Source organism: Mytilus trossulus, chromosome 8, assembly GCF_036588685.1.
Source record: "Mytilus trossulus isolate FHL-02 chromosome 8, PNRI_Mtr1.1.1.hap1, whole genome shotgun sequence".
Classification (NCBI taxonomy): Eukaryota; Metazoa; Mollusca; class Bivalvia; order Mytilida; family Mytilidae; genus Mytilus; species Mytilus trossulus.
The window spans coordinates 55,931,951-55,953,760 of NC_086380.1; the positions used below are offsets into that span (position 1 = coordinate 55,931,951).

At 30.8% G+C, this 21,810-nt stretch overlaps 1 protein-coding gene across 16 annotated transcripts in view; it reads left to right on the forward strand.

The window, feature by feature from the left end:
• LOC134681164 (RIMS-binding protein 2-like) overlaps positions 1 to 21,810 on the forward strand; it is a 134,446-nt gene that overhangs the window by 10,370 nt on the left and 102,266 nt on the right. Inside the window, exon 1 of one of the 16 annotated variants that reach the window (XM_063540642.1) lies at positions 9,433 to 9,568. The exons of 14 other annotated variants lie outside the window; for them this stretch is intronic. In XM_063540642.1, the coding sequence (XP_063396712.1) occupies positions 9,530 to 9,568 (39 nt within the window). In that variant the 5' untranslated portion in view covers positions 9,433 to 9,529. Of the gene's footprint in view, positions 1 to 9,432; positions 9,569 to 12,739; positions 13,373 to 21,810 lie in introns of those variants that run through there. One more of the 16 variants, XM_063540641.1, reaches the window with a different exon arrangement.

Sequence of the window (21,810 nt, forward strand, 5' to 3'; positions counted from 1 at the left end):
TTTCTGAATACTTGATTTTGGGGTTTGTATACGAGAATTCGAACAAGCCTATAGACAATTTGTGCTTCGTTGAACAATCCAATTCTGTTTTTTTATTTTAGTTTATCAACACTGATCAATGTAAATAAACAAAAATTGGTACTTCATGAAAATAACATGTATAAGTACACACAATATACAACCAACCAAAAGAGGGGAAAGGGTGGGGGGGGGGGGGGGGGGGGGCTGGACAGATTCATCTATGGTGGATTTAGTCAACATTTCTACCTAGAATTTAAGCTGCATCACCTTGAGTTTTATTCATTGTTATTACTGTACATGTATATAGTTTTGGGGGCTTTTATTATTTTTTTTGTCAGATTTCAACCATAGAATAGAAATTTTGATCAGTGGCCAGTTGCTGACCTTTTAAGAATGTGAACTTAAATTTTACCATTTTATGATCAGTCTAAGACCAATGTAGATCTTTAATAGCAATAAACCCTGCATGTTTCAAAGTTTGTTTTATGATATACATATCATGTATATAGACATGATAGACATAATAATGAATATGTTGATATATTACCCCACCAAAGAGTTGACGAGGGTATAGAGATATAGTCTGATTCCCTGACTTCTCTTATCGGATTGTTAAATCTTGCTGAAGTAGGGCCATTGTTTGACTGTGCTGATTTTTTAAACACTGTCACAGCCAATCTAATAGATCTGTATAGTAATTTCTATGGGAAAATTGGGTATTTCTTTGAATTTTCTTTTTTCTTCAAGTAAAATCATGAAAATTGAGAATGGGAAAGGGGAATATGTCAAAGAGACAACAACCTGACCAACAAGCTGATAATAGTCAAAGGTCATCAATGGGTCTCCATGATCAATGCAGTGAGAAAATCATCCTGCACCCAGAGGTTGGTCTCAGCTGGCCCCTAAATAAAAATGTGTACAAGTTCAGTGACAATGGAGGCGCCTCAGTGGCTGAGTGGTTTAAGTAATTACTACTGAAATACACTCAGGTTGTGAGTTCGAACCCCGCTTGTGCGGATGCACTCGACTCCAATCTTAATTGACTAGGATTGTCAGTTTTCCTATCGAAGGTCAGTGTTTTTTTCTAGGCAAGCTGGTTTCCTTCACCAATAAAAACTGACCGCTACAAAATAGCCTAAATGCGGTGCTTAAATGTAATAAAAAATCAAATTAGTGAAAATGGACATCATATATATTAAACTCTAGTCCAAATGATAATGACGTCTTGGAAGGCTATTTTAAATTTTTGCTTTGACGCCTTCCTGTCTTTCAAGACGTCATAATTATTTGGACTAACTTAACTCCAAAGCATATCAATCATTATGAACTTGAATTAAAAAAAATTATACAAGACTAACAGGTCAGAAGGCCAGAGGCTCTTGAGTTGGGACAGACGCAAAAATGTTAAACATCAACCCTCCCCCTATACATTTTCTTTCCCATATATACATGTACTGATATAGAAATAGACATCAGAACATGTTAATATACTGCTTTAATTCTTATACAGGTTATGTTTATTGTCTCAGTCAATATTTACCATAGCATGTGGGACATATATACTTGATACTTAAATTAAGTGTTTGTATTTATCTAGACACACAACTTTTAATAGAAATCTTTCTTTGTACTTTATTAATTGATAAACATCATCGATTATTGGACTGAATGTTTTGTTTATTAGGTCATTTATTGTTTGGATATTTGTGTAGACTTTAACCTAATACAATTTAGTATGTAAAGGGTACACAAATATACCTTTTAAATTCCTCTTGAAAAGATTTTGGCATGTGCTCAAAACACCTATTATACACCTTTATAACATAAGGACATTATAAGACACAATGTTAGAGGGACAGTTTTAACTTGTTCAAGTACTTCAAGGCTTCAATTTATCAATTCAATGAGCATTCTTTAGTTGCCCTTTTAACACATTTAAGTTAAACTTGGTTTCATTTGATTTTGTACATGTATTATAATAGCCAAATCCTATTCATTGACGCTTTGAGGTTTATTAAAATGTGCATGTGTATATATATTTACATACATTTATGTATGTACTGCAAAACATTTCTTTGGCTAATTTTAAGTACAAATGTACAAAAAGAAATGTCTGTTGACAGATTTAAATTTTTTACCAATAAGAGAATTTAATGATTATATCATGCATTTCTTTTTAAGTCCCCTTTCAAATGCATTGATCATCAACAAAAAGAGGGGGTTCCTACCTCTGGAACGCCCTCCCCCTGTAGCTACAACTCTTAGTTATGTTTGTATCTTGGATACTATATTAAAACAATAGACCCACCATTGATGTACAAATGTATGGAAAGATTGAATGGTGTGCGTGTCCAACTGGCTTGTTTCATCTAACCTTGACCTCATTTTCATGGTTCATTTTATAATAATAAATGTTTATTGAAAAAAATGGCTGATTTCTCAGTTACTATTATAATTAGCAATAAGTCAACTTTACTTGGTGAAGGGCAGGATTTATCTGGCCTTCGGCTGACAGGGGGGATTGTCAGTATCAAAATATATTTGAGCTGCAATTGCATGCTGTATAAGATAAGAATTTTATATATATTACAACCTTTGTGAAATACCTATGTTTACTGTGGATTCATCATAATTCTTTGGATACCAATTTTCATGGTTTTCTTGGGTACAGGTGAACCACAAATTCAAATGTTCAAGGAATGACAAATTTCTTAAAAGCCTTGTATGCATAGATTGACAAAACCACAAAAGTTATATAAATATCCACGAAAATACAACTTTTCCTGAATCTACAAAATTTGATACCCACGAAAATAAATGAATTCCACAGTTTAATAGACTGTTTTACTGATTTTTCCTGGACTTATGAATTCAAATGGAATTGATTGGTGTTGCATGTATAATTGCTTTGGTTTTGGTTTAATCTGGTTCTTTTTCATAATAATCTTGTTATTTTTCATTCTAATGTTTGGGAAAAAATTAGGACTTTCAGAAAAGCTGCAGATTGTTGCTTGTCCAGCAAATAAATTATATACATGTATATATAATGTTGGCACATGAAATTCAGAAGTTAATTTATGAATAAAGCAGTTGAACCAGGTATTTTATTCTATGTATACAAGATGATACACAAAGATTTATAAAGGATGTTATTGCTTCGATAATCAGATGGTTAAATAACCACACACCCCAGGGTAAATATGGCAATTACCCTGACATCACGACCATAAAAATCTCATTACCACTAATGGTAATCTGTATGGAGCTTTTATATTCTCCAATAACATGGTTCATTCAAGATCAGTGGAGGTCACACCTTAAGCTGAGACATGAAAATGATTTTAATACATACATATAGTACTGTAAATTCAGAAATTATTGGGATGTTTTTATTTTTGCAAAAGAAATGTTATAATCTCATTAATTTAAAGTCGCATTTGATTTTTTTTTATGAAATCGAATAAAACAGGATTTTTCGCATAAACGCATCGCCAGTAGAACTGCATTTGCTACCATAAAATCGCAAATTGACAGTGGCAACTCTTCAACTACAGTACAATTATTCCTTGAATTTACAGTAGTAGCTATAGTCTAGAGTAATGTAATTTTTTGTAAATTAAGCTAGAATTTAATTTGAACAAATCTTCAAAAAAGAGCCAATGACATTTATTATAGATAAGGTTATACATAATTCAATAATGTCATTCATGTGGCATTATGTGGGCGTTGTAACAGAATAACATAAGTCATAATGATTGACTCTCTTTTCCAATAAAAACAAAATAAACCAAATATCCCCAAAACAAGGGGAAAAAATTGAATATTTCTTATATTTATCATTTGTCATGTAAACATTTGAGAAAGACACATTTTTGAGGTATTCAATTCCCATCCTCTAAACAAAAATCTTAAGTCTTCCCTAGCTTATAATGTTTCATGTGTTTGCAACTATAATAAAGAGATGAAATTTGAACAACTCAATAGTTTACAGAGTTTAACAAAACACTATAGCTATATCAGTTTTATCTTCTTGACCTCATATTGCATTACATGTACCTCGTTGAAGGATTGGGCCAAACAAAAAAGTATGTGATTGTGTGTTTACTGTCACATACTGAAAAAAATAGGGTGGGAAGGTTACAAGGGAGTTTTATTTTTTTTAAACATTGAATGAACTTGAATCTATGGGTGCAACATTGTCACTTTCACAGTGCTTAATGAAAAATGGCCAAAAAAACCTTTAGGGTAGGTACGGGTACAGTGATATAAACACACATACTTTTTTATTTGGCCTGGTAATTCAGATTTATGTTTTTTTTATTTAGGATGATATCCATTCACAATACAGAGGTGTTAGATTTCTTCTTTGCTTCAATGTTCAGACACTTTTAAGTTCAAAAGTCAACAAAAATGAACCATAAAAATAATACACTTGACATAAAAATATGAATGCATTCAAAATTATTATAAATTCCTTTTGAAGTTTATGGATGACTGAAGTTTTATATGCAAAGAAAATATTAAAATCATAACCATAATAAACATATTAAATTTGGAATTGTATGATACAAACATATAAACTTTTTAATCTTCAATCTAATAATCAGGGCATGTTATAATTTAAATCAAAAAAATTAAGTTAATTTAATTTTGAAAAAAAAATATTTGTTCACTTGTCGCAAACAACTGAATATATTTTAACTCTTAAATATATCAAGTAATTTTTTTTTTTTTTAGAAAACTTGTGAAGTCTCAATATGCCAAAATTGAAAAAAAAATGAACTTGGATTTTATCTGAAGCTTCTAGAGCTCACGTCTGTCTACTAATATTCATGGTAAATTCCTATTTTTAAGAAATTTTATCATAAAAATGAATTTTGAGCTCAAACATTTTTGTAATATTTCACTTAAATATCAAGAAATTTTAACACATAAGAGTACCCAGAAGGTCAAAGGTGCATATATGCAGATTCAAAAATTAAGTGTATTACCACCAATGCTTTTCAACTTCATGTAATTCAGTCTTTGTTAAATTTGCACTTTTCAAAGAATTGTGCAGAATTTATCTTTGTTTCTTATAAAAAAAAGTTCTGTTCTTGATTTAATGACAGCCAGATTGTAACCCTTAATTTTACATGTACTTTATTTAATGAGTATATGTACCGTCCCTGTACTGCAAATGTTCATTTTATAAATAGTTCAAAATGGGCTCTTTTACCTGACATATTTTAAAATACTAAACAAATTCATTGGGTTACTTGATCATTTTAAAAGCAAGAGTAAATTTTGTTCATTTGCAGTTTGAAATTTTTATTGACATTTTAAACAGCTCTAAATCAATATTTTTGTCAGTCAAATTGTTTATTTTGTTTAGAAATTTTCAGTCCTGAAAGATTAAAAAGGATTTTTGATGTGTAAAAATAAATAAAATTTATAATGAGATTGCGTTACATTGTGTAAACCTAAGTAGACATACCTAATACCTTTGTCAGTCTATTTATTACAGCGAGCTAGGTTAGAGTCGTATTGAATTAAATGTCATAAGGATTATACCACACAATAAAATATAATACTAAAAGTTTTTTTATATTTACAAAGTATACAAGGAGCACAGGCACTTGTCTTAGATTTTGTTTTAATCTTAAAAACACATTCTTTCATAAAAGTTACTTTATCTTAGTTATCTCCCCTTATAACTGAGTTATCTACCCTTATGTTACATAGTTGGAAAAAAAATTAATAATAAAACAAATAATGTTTTTGGAAAAATACAGACGTAAATATGATAAAACACATAATTTTCTATATTAACATGAAAACGTGAAGTCTTATGAATACATGTACTAATTTGGTGGAAATTTTTACCCTTCATTAAAGAACTAGACTGATTGCAATTGTTTCTGCTATATTTCAAAACAGAAGATGGAGGAAGACTATTCAGCTACATTATACCTTAAAGGTTGCACTTTGTAAATACAGCTGTTTCTCAAATTACGCCTCTTTTGGGGAGATCTTGAATATTCATAGAAAGTTAATGTTGTTTACATACTGGTTCCCAGTTATGCTCTCTGTGTACCATCTCACAGAGACTTGGGAATGTTACCAGTACATTTACATGTGCATATATATTGTTTACATTGATATCTGTGGTAACCTTTCATTCGAGGTAGGTGTAGTTAAGAAAATTAGTGTTAGTTAAAACTCTGAGAAGTTCAGGGCATATAAACGTTGAAAATATGCTGCACAGCCCTATATTTTGACCTTTGAAAAAAAATTGTGGTGCAAATGAACTTTCAATTCTAGGATAAGATTTTTTTCAAAACTTCACAGTAAATGTGGTACAGTTTGAGCCGTAAAAGGAGTTCCTATGGGAAATTGCATTGTCAATATTTAGAAATGCAACCTAAAGTATGTAAATGATTTTTTTGGGGGGTAACCAAGTAATATTAATGCATTCATGATTCAATATTATGGACGTCTTTGAAGTATTATATTCATGATGTTGATGATGATAACATTTGAATGTTTTCATATTACACTAAAAACCTATAATCAAAAAAGAGCAAGGAAATTATCAGATTGTTAAACTTATGCTACAAAATATCTGTGCTGAGAGCTGATATATATTAAATTTGTTGATGCTTTTTTGGACTCAACTGATTCCAGAGGATGCCAGGACAAAAAAAAATCCAAAAAATCTTTGACTTCTGGAGAAGTTAAATGTAATAATTTTGTTCGTCTGTTTATCCATGGTGTTGTCAGTTTGTTTTGGATTTATGAGTTTAACTGTCCCTTTGGTATCTTTCGTCCCTCTTTTAAGCTTGTGGTCTAGCTCTTATTGCTAATATTGACTCTTTTTTTTTAACTGGCCTATTTACATACATGACATATCTACATGAATGTTTTTGTTTTTTCTTTCATTTTTAAAAAGAAATGAAACAAGAAGGATAACTCTGTTTGAAATAAGTGGTTATATAGTAATTCATTTATCCCAATTGTAACCTAGTCTTTTGATGTATATCTTTTATTTATAGATCTATTTTATTATGTACGAAAATTTAGGTCCAGCTTTTTTATTGTACACCTTGACAGTTGAATTGTGGAGCATTTAAGTGTTAAAGTTTGTCCAAATAAAAGAATCTTGATTTAGTTGTTCGATAATTATGACCGTAATTGTCATAGATAGGGGTGCTGAAAAATAATGTGAGCGACAATGTACCCTATCAAATTTAACAGGCTAAGTAACAATAGACGATTTTTGCACACTGCCAATCATCCATGATAATTTAATAGATTTTATGATGTTTTAATGCCAACATTGAATGCTTACTCATTGAATAGACCTAACCTAATTGTGTTGTAAATAGGTTTTGATTTGTTATTAAAATGAGAAATAAATTTCGTAATTGATAAGTGTATATTTGTCATATTTCGGTTTTGGTTTGTTGTCGATAGTTCTGGTTTAAAAACTTTTCGAATATTTGGAATATATCTGGGTGAATATGTATGGCTCTCACAGGATGGTAAGCTTATAAGCTTAATAAAATTGTCTTATTTCTTTCTAGATTTAATGTTTAAATGTTTGCAATGAACAGGTGTTGTATGATATCTTCCAAGAGTAACTGCTCTTTATTGCTTAGTTATGAATTCCTCAACTCAATATAACATAAAAAGTCGCGTTAGAACGACTTTCAATATTTTTGTTTACTATTTTTTTTTACTTTATAAATTGTGTACTTTGGTTTTGTCACAAATATTTTTTATTGAATAATAAAGTTTTTGAAATTTGATGGAAAATGACATCAAATAAGACAGTTGATCGTTTTGATTTGTTCCTCTCCAAATCTACAACTTATTAACTATTTATCCTGTCACTAAGAACACTGGTCAACAATGTTTTGGTAGATTCTTTCTGTATGTAAAACAAACAGTTTGAAAACAGCTGTCCATCAAGTTTGACATTTTATTTAAGAATGCCATTGGTATTTTCTGTTTCCAGTCCACATCACAATATTGACCACTGCGTTGACCACTCATGTTTATGCAACCATTTAGTTCAAGTGTCTTGATACATGTCTAGAATTGTTTTAACCTCAAACACTGTTAGATTGGTGTCATCCATAATTCTATCAAAATTCACTAAAATCATACCTGAGGTTAACCATCTGAAGTGGGACTAACATAATTCTATCTAAATTCAATAGAATCATACCTGGGGCTATCTATCTGAAGTGGGACTAAATATACCATAAATAGAAAACAAATTTTATACCAACAAGCTATAATCAATAAACAATACAGAATACACAGCAACCAGACAATGTTTGTGAACTGTCAACAGAATGATGTATTTTGTTTTACTTTTAATACTCTTAAAAATGACAAATAAAACAAATATATATTAAAATATCAGGTCTCAAGGTACACTGTAATTTTGTTTGTATTGATGGTCGTTTGTTAAACCTACATTTTTTTTTTGATTTATGGTCTTTTTATATTGACATATATAGCTGTTTTTATTGAAATCTATGTATTGGAATCTGTTAACTAGATTGTTGAGCACCACAGTGTTGCATGAGCACCAGTCTGCAAGTCTTGTCTGAGACTGGTGACTCCAGGAAAGATTTAGTCTACTTTGATGGAACTTCATGTGATTTAAACCTGTGATCTATATAAAGTGTAGAAATAAAGCAAGTCACTTTGCTAACATTGTTTATATTGGAATTTCCTTATAATTTTTTTTTTCTGTTTTCAAGTTTTAGTTTCCTTATACATGATTATATTTCACATAGTGATTGGATTTAGATTAAAAATACACAAATTGACATTTTACTCAAACATGCATTTTTAATCACATAATTTGATTTAAATGGATGTGAAGAGGAGGAGTATGCAGGAATGTGCTGAAATCCAAATACAATGTTCATGTATATATCTAAATAACAATTCTATAGAATTCAAGATCTGGAGTGATTTACTCTAAATATCAGTGAAGTGACAGCTAGGTTTGGATTATACTTTGGAGATATATGCAGGATTATTAAATAATTTAATCATATTTGAGTAAAGTATCTTTAGAAGGAGAAAAAATATTTCTATTTTTATTTTGAAAACAACTTCTTTATTATTTTTAGTGCTTGAGCACTTACACATATACACGATCTTGACAAACTTAGACAGAGAAAAAAATTTGAAGTATTGTTTTGAAAACAACTTCATTTTTCAGTGCTTAAAGCGTAACAATTATTCATCTTTACAAACTTGGCGGTCTTTTTAAAAACATGCATTGAGAAGTTAAGATTGTACGCTATATATATATCAATAGGAAGTACTCAGACTTTTCCATATAGATCTATATCTCGGATTGATAAGTCAGAAAGTGTGTTAGGAATCTATTGTATCGGAAACAATAGATATTTACCGTGTGTAGAGAACGGAAAACAAAACCCGTTAATAGGACAAAAGTAATATGATCTCTGTGAAATATCTGCCAAGGTTGTATTAGAAAATGGTGAATGGAATGTCATCTAAAATGAACGTAGGAAAGGTATTGTCAGTTTTTTATTAATTATTTATGATTGCGGTAATTGTTGTCTACTTGTTATCATTATTTATAAAGTGTCTGAAAAGATATTTTTATTTGATAGTATAATTATTGACTATTATAAATGGGATTTTAATCCTTTTTAAGCATTTGAAAGAGGAAACAACATTGGCGTCCCCAAACTCAGAGCTGAATCGCTGTACTTCATATTAAGGAATAAGTAATACATAGTTAAAAAATAACAAGTAAAAGAGGGGGAGGGTTGAGATCTCAAAAACTAGATTAATATAAAAAAGAAATGAAATATAATGTACTCGTAATTATTCATTTTTAAAGTATCGTAGGACAAATATATGCAAATATTATCACCTGTAGGTTATTGTACTTTGACAATGATTAAAACCCTTACCTTATATTATATGCTTAAAATTCCACTACAGTAATTTTTCTAGAACCTTGTACTCTTTCCCTGGAATGTGACATAATACAACAGGACTAGTATTACCAACTTTCTTCATACAATGCACAATAAGATTTATGTGCCTCTTAAGTAAGTGGTAAGATTCTGTCTTTCTTTCTTTAGCCCAAGATTATCCTTTTTCATGTGAATGATGCTGCTGAAGGAAGTCCCATTGGTGGCCTTTGGCTGTTGTCTGCTCTATGGTCTGGTTGTTGTCGCTTTGACACATTCCCCATTTCCTTTTTCAATTTTATGTCAGGATTTTACAATGTCAAAATGATAAAAAGTCCACAAATAACCTCAAGCTTTGTGCTATAATTTTAGTAAAACTTGTATAGATAGATACAGTGGCAGATCCAGACCTTTTTATAAGGGGGGCGCCAAATGACTTAAGGGGGGCCCGCTCCAGTCACACTTCAGTGATTCCCCATATAATCAACCAAATTTTTGCTATGGAAGTTGGGCCTGGGCCCCAAGCCCCCCCTCTGGATCCACCTATGAGTCAGATTGATATATTTTATTTTAAAGTACAGCTTGGTACATATATACATGAAATACAATATATTACAATTTTGAACATAAGCAGTCAATTAATTATAACATGTATATTTATACCAACCATTCCTTTAGAGGCTTATGATGCACACTGTCATTAATGTACGAAAAATTATATTAATAAATTTCAAATCCATGAATCTTTATAACATGGAAACAGATGTAAACAATTCAAATATATATACCAACTTCTCTTTTCTATATCATGCTCATAAAAAGTTCCATTTTATTGTCAATTTTAACTAGATATCAGCCTAATATCATGAATATTAAGTCTGGTTGGTTATGTGTTATAGACGGCATATATTTTATGCTTTCTGTTTAATTTGTTATACATTTTGTTCAACACCAAACAAAAGTGAAAAGGCCATGCCCTATATATTTTTATGTTCAATCTTTGTTCTTTTCATTCGTCTGTACCGCTTCTGGTTAAGGTTTTTGGTCAAGGTAGTTTTTGATGAATCTGAAGTCCAATCAACTCATGTTCGTAAGTTACATAATGATATGATCTCTCTAATTTATTACCAAATTAGAGTTTTTACCCGAATTTCACAGTACACTGAAGGGACTGAACATAGAAAATGATAATGGGTTTGGGGCATCGTATACTATGGTCACATTCTTGTTGTTTGTTTATATAAGCGGTTTTACATTTTGTTGGATGTAAAAGAATCTGTTAATTTCACCATTTATGAACAGTTTTGAAAACAAATGATTGAATTCTTGTTAAGGAAATATTTTATCAAAATTCAATCAATTGGTTTATCTCAGGAAAAAAAAATCATACTGACAAATTGTAATCTTAAACATAAATTTGACCTTCACCTTGATATATGATTGAATACCACTGATATCAAAGTGAGTTCATAATCATGTGTTTTAGTTTTATTTCTTGACCTCTAATCTAATTAATTATTTCAAATCAAAACTGATTGGAATATTTGTGACTGTACAGCAATCAAATTATTAAATGAATTATTTCCCTTGATGTAGCTTAATATATTTTTTTTATGATTTTATATAATTTTAAAAAATGTAAAAGAAATCATTGTCCCCCAATATTTTGGTTTGTTTTACAATTTAAAACCTTGAGTTATCTCCCTTGGACTATGATTTTTGTGACTAAATAGAAGCAGATTGATTTTGAATTATTAATTTCCAATGTTAATATAATATTGTTATTACAATTATCTTGTATTTTAGGGTAAAATACTTATTTAAAAGTTAAAAACACTGTGAAATGGAATATATGTTTTTGTTAAAAAAAAAAGAAAATCAATAAAAAAAATTATTCTTATTTATAGAAAAAAAAATATAAATAACAAGAAATCTTAAAGGTAAGCTATGCAAAGTCTAGGATGATGGATGGGCTTGAAATTGGGACTGCCACTGAAAAATTAGGTTTTTGTCACGTAGGTTGATAGGGTAAGAAGTTGGGCCTTACAACAGGCCATATATAAAAAGCCGCCAAGCACTCTGTTGTTTCTATATTTCCTAGAAATTTTTTGTTATTTGAAAAATGAAAGTATTGTTCTCTAATTGTAAAACAGTTTTCCTTCTGTTTATTTTTTTTTAAACTGGTCTATTAGTAGAATTATATAAGTACTTAGATTATAGGGTTTGAAGGAAATCAATCAACTTTATTTTACAGTTTTATTTTAGTCTTTGATTTATTGCCTCACTGAATTTTAAGTTCTATGTTATAAAAGTTTGACAAATAAAACAAATAATACTCTGTCAATATTGGTTTGAATAAAATTATGTTAGATAATTATATGACACATAGACATGATAGATCAGAATGGAACTCCTTCCCCTTCCCCTTTTTTGAAACTTTAAAATGTAGCAAACCTGTGTTTTGGTTTTTTTTTTGCAGCCAATTTATTAGAGTTATCATGAGTTTTTTTGTCTTTAAAAACTGTGTTTGTTATTTTTAAAACTTGATGATGAATGAAAGAAAAAAAGGTCGGTCTAACAACAAATGTTTGTGTACATTACATCAATGTCAGTGTAATCTTTACCTGTCAGGTGTTTCAATCAAGTCACCAGGTGATAAAAACCAGATCAATGGTCCTGATTTATTTACTTTATGAAATGGACATCTAGACCTAAGTCAATATCATACATGTAATTATCTGCTCCTTAGGGGACATCACATACAAGGTCCTTAATGAGCCGTTGTACAAAGAATTTCTAAGTTTTGACAACCTTAATATAATACTTCCTGCACAAGCAGAAAAAATGTTTTTGATATCACAGTGAAATTTACATGGACAAAAATAGATTTGGACAAATTTAAACTCTCAGGTGACTTAGAGTGGTTCACCTGAGAAGTTTTAGTCCTCCTTTTTATTATGGTTTGCCGGTATGATTATAATGGATTTTAGCCGGATTTAGACAAAAATTTGCATTGAATATATATTCATTACGTACAGATTTAAAGCAAGGATTATGAATTTATTAACTTTGTAACAGATTAATATGCATATAACGGGTTTTATTTAGTGAATTTATGTCACCAAGTCTTAATGGAATAAAAAAGTTGTAAAACTTTTTATTGTGGGAATGTTATAAATTCTTGTTTGTTATTTGAGATTTTGTGAGTTTCTGTAAATTGTGTTTCAATCATGGAGGTTATGTTAGAAAGAAAATCGTCCCAACGACAATCAAATCGTGAGAAAAAACACCGAGATTTACAAAGGGAAGTTAGTGGAGGCTATCAGGAGTACGGTGATATTCAGAACGATTATTTGGATGAACGTGTACCTACTTATGTCTCATCTTCCTATCAGGTATATAGTATTTGTCAGACTTTTCAGAGTGTAAAATTGAGGGGCACTTTTATAATGTTATGGAACAGGTCTGATTTCAGCAATTTTTCATCAAAAAGTGTGTGTCAATGTACATGTGTCTACATTAAAAGGCTTTAGCTCTTTTTTGCTGACCAATTAATGGTCAGTAAAATTTTTCTTCAACAAGTCATTGTGTAACATTTATATAAACATGTTGAAAGCTCATGATTTTTGATTTGTTTGAAGAAGGATATTTTGCATTTTGGGCCCCCAGATCAGCCATAATATTGATGATATGAAAGCTAATTAAACATATATATATTAAAGCTCTATGGAAATATTCCAGCTGGACTTAAAATGCCTGACCCAAAGTTTGGCCTAAGTTTTCCCCTTTTGTTTCAAATTAGTTTGAAGAAGGATATTTTGCATTTTGGGGCCCTTTAAGATCAGCCACAATATTGACGATTGACGATATGAAAGATAACCATCATATATAATAAAGCTCTTTGGAAGTATCCCAGCAGGACTTAAGATGCCTGACCCAAAGTTTGGCCTAAGTTTTCCCCTTTTGTGTCCAGTTATCTCTAAAAATATGGACTGTAAGACAGAACACACCATCAAACATCTTACACACCATCAAACATCTTACACACCATCAAACATCTTACACACCATCAAACATCTTACACACAAATGGGTTAAAAAAATGGCAATCCAACACTATTAGCTACCATTGTAGAATAAAATGTAAAGAAAACAAATTGATAAGCAAGTACTGAAAAATTCCACGCTGAATGCTATTTTTGACTCTATTCTTTCATTGATACATTTAGGAGGGGGGATAGGACCTATATAGGGACTGCGTGTTTTTGAGCTCGGGATTTAGAGAGTGACCCTTTTTGGGGATCCGGTATTTCTTTTTTTCAAAATTTCGCAATGTCAGGATTTAAATTTAATTAAATTCGGGACCTCTGGATTTCATGTTTTTAAGCCCCAGATTTCAGGATCAGGACCCCTCCTACCCCCCTGATGTAGAATACAATATAAATGTTAATTATATTTATAAGATACTATATTTTTTTAAGTGAATGAATGTCTGTTTTAGTAAATGTAAATTTTTCTTACTCATGAATGTAACACATGTTAACTTTTGTAAATATTATTTTATGAGAAGTATACCAAACATCAATATATATACCAGATGTATAAGGCAAGTTTTATTTTTTTATAGATATATGATTTAGATGTTTTTTGTCTGAGTCACAGATATAGATGTCTAAGATCTAGAGTTGGACATTTAAGGACTATTGGAATTCTCTGTGTCTCGATCAGATATAGAGTTTTGGATCTAAAGTTGGACGTTTTTAAAAGGACTGTTTTCTGAGTCACATATAGAGGTCTAAGATCTAGAGTTGGACATGTATAGGACTATTTGCTGAGAAACAGACATACTCTGAGGTCCTAAGGATCATAACTTCATAAGAGATATTAAACACTTATAGGACTATTTTCTGAGTCAGAAACATAGAGGTCCTTATATGATCTATAGAGATGGTCATTTATAGGACTATTTTGTTAGTTGGAAGCTGTTAGGTACTCCTGAGTCAGGACTGACATGTGGAGGTGATGGGATTAAATCACAGTTTCTACATTTTCGAGGTATTGATATATCTTCATTGAAGTTTCTTCTTTTAATTTGTTCGTATTGGTTTAACTGTTAATACTTTTCCTACTTTTGTAGATTCAGATTAATTGATTGTGAAGGAATTCATTTTTGTGTCCCCATTTATGGTTTAACTTAAAGTTGTAAACAAATGTTTATGAATGACTGTATTTATTTTTTTTGTCATCAATGAGCCAAAATATTTTCTAAATCCACTTTCAGAAATTATTTATCTTGTACTACTGCTGCAAGGGTCAACAGAAGAACGAGTCTAAATTGTTCGGTCACTGCAGTGAGTTCAGATGCAGGTCTTTTGAAAATTCTCCACCTTTATACACAAATCAGTGGCATATCGAGATATTTTCATAAGTGGGACCCACTGACTGCCTTTAAGAAGGGGCCTGCTCCAACCATTAAAAGTTGCCTACTAAAAGGGGGCCCAGGCCCTGTTCTCGGCTCTATAAATCCACCTCTGCAAATATGGACTTTTCTAAGGGCTTAATTTGTCTTCTATTCTGATCAGTCATAGCCTACATGTATTATATGTATTGTAAGTTATCTAATAACACACCATTTAGCATCTTAAGATGTAGATATATAGATATACTAGGAATATGACAAATTTTCTTGGCCCACAAACATGATAAAATGCTGTAGTAAGCGTTGACATGATGTGTATATGACCCCAGGGCTTGTTGACATTTATTTGAAAGATTACTAACATTATATGGGACAAAAACGTGAAGAAATAAAAGTTTAATGGTTCATTAAAACTGTCAGTTCTAAGAAATTCCAAAAGACATGATTTGTTCACAATCTATCAACAATTTGTAATTTAGGAATAACAGTGCATAATTATATTGTTTGCAATGCTTATGTTGATTGTAGTAGGAGTGGGTCTAAGGTTATCAATTAAATAGCAATGCATATAAAATTGAATAGAGATATTTTGCACATTCAATTGAAATTTATGAATGAATGGGTGATTTCAGACTTCACATTTTTAATGATGATCTTATACAAATAGGTCTCATTTTATATCTTCTATACAGGTGTTTCAGGGACATTTGTCCTTCAACATAAATGTGGACTTTTATTTGAATTGCTATCAAATTATTTAATAGTTTTTATTGTCAACTTTCATGCATATAGCCAATTTAATATGTGCAATTAAATAGTCATTATGGAATTCAATCCATTTTGATATATTTAAATGTGCATGTGTGCAGTAGCCTGTTATACGACTTTCTTCTTTACAAAAGGAAGGATTTTGTCAGTGTAATATGAAAGAATTTCTGAGATCACTTCTTGTTTATTTAAAAATTACTTCTTTTAAACATATCCCTATCTTCATAATTTTGTCTTACTATTATTTTTCTTTTGTGGATCATAATTATTTGATCATTACAAGTGTTTCTGTTTTTTGTTTTTTTTTACATATAAATCTTAATTGATAAGCCGTTTTCTAAATTCCTCATATTAAAATATCTTTAAAGTTGGGAAAAAAGCCCATTCTTACTGCAGCAACAAACATTTCAATAAAACGAACTACTACGGTGACCTATACGAATGTCTGTGTCATTTAATTTTGGTCTTTTGTGGACAGTTGTCTCATTGGCAATCATACCACATCTTCTTTATATACTGTAAATGTGATTTTTTTGTGATTTTTTTTATGTTGTCATGCAGAATCTTCTCCATTTCTGTTCTTTATTTAATTTCTACAGAATGGCTTAACCTTATATCAACATAAGACCTTTAGCTTGTTGTAGATATTATAATGATAACTTTCTCACTAACAACTTGTCATTTATGATGTAAATATGATTTATGCACATTAACAATGTCATTACACTCTTTTCTTAAGTAACTATGTCATGCAGGATTACATATGCTGTTTGGCTCCAGTGGTGTTTTTAATTTATCCTGAACATGAATGAAATATCTTCCACTGGACATTAAACATACTATCCAGTACTTTTAAGTAGATTTAGTTTTTTCCCTTTTGCTTCCTGAATTCAGATGAGATTTCACATTTTTTGCTTGTCCATTTTTAGCAGGTTTTTTCCAATAATTGGCAGACACATTTTATTTTCATTTGGGTCAAATGTTTTTAAGCATTTTTTTAGATAATATTTGACTCCATTATTTTTAAGCATTTTTGAAAATTCAAATGCCTAAGCTTAGGAATGACACTCATATATATACATGTATATAGGATGACATGTAATAATTTACATATTTTTGAATCAATTATGTAAATTTATTTTGTTATATAAGAATACACATGTTTCATGTATCAACAATCTCTGTGTTTGTCAACATTGAGTGACAATTGGGGCTTTGACACAAATACAACATGATAAAATAAAATCCAGTTAGATGTCTGTTAAGTTAGTTACCCAAGAATGGCGGGACATGTAATGAGATAATCTGAGCATTATCTATACTAGCTAGGAAACATTTTATCACTGAAAATTGTTTAATTTTATGTGTATGCAGATTAGGAACTCTGAAAAGTGTTTCCAAAAATAAATAATTGAATTAGCTGCATCGGATAGAAATGGACCTTACTATTTTTAGACCGTTGGTTTTCCTGTTTGAATTGTTTTACACTAGTAATTTTGGGACCCTTTATAGCTTGTTGTTCGGTGTGAGCCAAGGCTCTGTTTTGAAGGCCTTACATTGACCTATAATGGTTTACTTTTTTTTTAAATTGTTATTTGGATGGAGAGTTAATGTCTCATTGGCACTCACACAACATCTTCCTATATCTTCTTATGCATATCAATTTAAATACATCACAATTTAAACAGAAAGTCTGGGAACTGTTGGCAAGTTCAATGGTATGTTTTGTTTGAAAAAGAGTATTTTCCATCCTTGGCCCCCAAATCAGCCACAATATGATGAAAGATAAACAATGGACATTTCCCATTTGAAATTAGGACTCCAAATCTTAATTTGGATACTGCATGTCCCTGATTATGTTTTTCCCTGTTGTTTCCATTTTATTTGTATATATATCATCTTATGGAATGATGTTAAAGATGAAAAATGCAATGAGAATCAGATTTGAAATGGCTGAATCGGATAAATTTGGACAAAATTGACAATTATATAATATAAAGTGGTTACGGTAATTACATTAGATTGTGAAGATACAGTGTTAATTTTTACTAAATCCATGGATTGAATTATAAAACCTGATTTCCCACTTGAATTTCTGTTATAAGCATTTTGTATCAAGATATATATACATATGTAAGAACAGTGGCGGATCCAGGGAGGTTTCCAGGTTTTTTTTGGGGACGATCAATGCATTTGAATGGGGACATATAGTTTGCTTTGTCCTGAGTTGGGAACCCCCCTTTTTTAAAATGGCTGGATCTGCCCCTGAAGAAAGTAAGATGTATTAATTGTTATACAATTTCATTGACACATATTTTTGCAAAATAAATTTAACTGAAGTGCATCTCTAAAAACACCTTGAAAAAGATATTAACTTCGGAACTGTTCATGTTTTTAAGTTTGGTATCATTTCCAATCAATATTGAATTTTTTGAATAAATGAGTGTATATATTATTAGCTCACCTGACCTGAAAGGTCAAGTGAGCTTTTCTCATCACTTGGCGTCCGTCGTCCGTCGTCCTGCGTCCGTCGTCCCGCGTCCGTCGTCCGTAAACTTTTACAAAAATCTTCTTCTCTGAAACTACTGGGCCAAATTTAACCAAACTTGGCCACAATCATCCTTGGGGTATCTAGTTTAAAAAATGTGTCCGGTGACCTGGTCATCTAACCAAGATGGCCGCCATGGCTAAAAATAGAACATAGGGGTAAAATACAGTTTTTGGCTTAGAACTCAAAAACCAAAGCATTTAGAGCAATTTGTCAAGTGTAAAATTGTTGTTCAGGTCAAGATCTATCTGCCCTGAAATTTTCAGATGAATATGACAACTTGTTGTTGGGTTGCTGCCCTGAATTGGTTATTTTAAGGAAATTTTGCAATTTTTGGTTATTATCTTGAATTCTATTATAGATAGAGATAAACTTTAATCAGCAATAATGTTCAGCAAAGAAAGACCTACATATAAGTCAACATGACCGAAATTGTCAGTCAACCCCTTAAGGAGTTATTGCCCTTTATAGTCAATTTTTAACCACTTTTCGTCATTTTTTGTAACTTGTACAAAAATCTTCTCCTCTGAAACTACTGGGCCAAAATAAACCAAACTTGGTTACAATCATCCTTGTGGTATCTAGTTTAAAAAATGTGTCCGATGACTCCGCCTACCAAACAAAATGGCCGACATGGCTAAAATTAGAACATGGTGGTAAAATGCAGTTTTTTATTTATATATTTGAAACTAAGACATTTAGGGTAAATCTTACAAGATGTTAATGTCCATCAGAAAAAGATCTATTCCCTCACAAATTTTCAGATGAATCTGACAACTCGTTGTTGGGTTGCTGCCCTAAAATTGGTACTTTTAAAGAAATTTTGCAGTTTTTTGTTATTATCTGAAAACAGCAATAATGTTCAGCAAAATAAGATCTACAAATAAGTCAGCATGATCAAAATTGTTAGAGGACCCCTTAAGGAGTTATTGCCCTTTATAGTCAATATTGAACAACTTTTAATCATTTTTGTAACTAGTACAAAAATTTCTTTTCTAAGACTATGGGCCATTTTTAACCAAACTTGGCCACAATCATAACTAGGGTATCTATTAAAAAAGTGTCTAATGACCCAACCTACCAACCAAGATGACCGACATCAGTAAATACAGTAACAGGTGAGCGACACAGGCTCTTGAGAGCCTCTAGTTTATAATAGTTTGAACAAAATGTTACAATAATGGTCATGTGAATATTTATAGAGACAAATCTTAAACAAATCTCTGAAATCAATCTTAAGGACTTTAACAAATACTACTTTTATTATCCATTTCCTTGGACTGAGTGTCCCCGTATTAGGAGTAAGGTTTATATTGCAGTTTAACAATTATGCAAATAATATTGTTAAAATTCATAACAAAGAGAAATTGCCTACATACCATAAAAGTTTATATTTGATAATAGCTAATATTGACTTAATGTAAAATATCCTTGAGAAAATTGTATTCATACTTTAAGTAAACCACTCAAATATACTGTAGCTTGATACATTTAAGTAACGTATTTGTTACATGGTTATAATTTCATGAATATGGGAATACGATTCCATTTAAATCATCAGCATTATATGAATGGCTTATATCAGTTTTCATTAATTTGTGATTCAAACCTTGTGCATGCGGGGGTAAAGGCCCTTGATTGAGATATATAAATGCTTAATATTTTACAATGAGCTATATATGTGTTTAGTGCTGAAAAGATCAATACAATTTTTGTTAACTTTTAGGTTTTTTTTACCATTAAATACAGTAATTATATCAGATGATATTCTGGGCCTCAGGGTGGCAGTTATCATGTTCCAGAATATTACACAACCCAATGAACCTCATTATTCCTTAAGACTTTAACATGCCAAATGTACATTTGTTATTCAACCCTGCATATACCATCTCAACTGGCCAGTTTCAAATTTCACAGAATCTGTTTGACATTTGGTGTAAGTCCTTTAAGTATTGTGTTTGCAGTTTGACAGTCACCAGGTCTTAAGGAATAATGTATACGCTTAAGGTGGAGCTGAAACTTTTTAATTGAATGTTGGTTGCTAAATATTCAGTGACAAATATTTCATGCACATAGGACAAAACAAATACAAATAATTGATAGTTGCTTGCTTATTGTAAAAATGCACAATAAATGACAAAGAAATAATGGACAGCAGTTCCATTGGTCCTGTGTCTGAGCTGACCCTCGATTCTTGTTGTCCATGACGCTTAACTTTACAGACAATTTGATATAATACGTATAAAAAGATAAGGTTTATGATTTCCAATGAGACATTTTAATCTCCATTAGAGACAAAATGACAGAAGCTATTGAAGCAGCTATAGGTGTCAAGAGGGCCTTGAACAATGAGCAAAACCCAAACTGCATAACATAGTAATGAAATGATGCTCACTCTTTATTGTTTAATTACAGCAAAAGGCAGTTAAGTTATAAGTATCTTGATGTAGTTTTGAACATCATTCTGCAGCAATCTTACATATACTGTGGATTCATAATATTATTCTCTTTGAAATGAATTTTCATGAATTTCTTGGCTAAATTAAGGTAAACAATGACATCAAATTTTCCAAATCCTCAAAAATTTGTATCCTGATTGAATTTAATGAATTGTCAGTTGTTAATAATGATAATAATTAAATAAACAACTTGAGAGTCGGGTACTGTCTGATAGAATAAGCAAATCCTGCATTATGCCTGTATACTGCCATACCTGTATCTTGACTTGGGAGTTTATTGATGTGTTATTTATAATAACCGTTCAATAAATAACTGAAATATCTACACACCATAATATCTCTGATCTGAAATAGATTTAATTATTTCATAACTTTGTCAACATACAATATATATATATATATATATCCAATATGTTGATCTACTTTTTGAATGTTATCAGCTTAAAATAAAGGGGGAGGAAATATGATTTTATTTTAAAAGATTAGTGAATTGTTGGGGAAACATATTATAATAAATTAAGACCTGTTGGTCATAAAATGTGAACACTGTATTAGGATCTTTGTTGACCATAACATTTATGTAAAAATTTGAAATTGATTTGCGCATTAAACCTGGCACAGTATATTAAATGGAAAGATT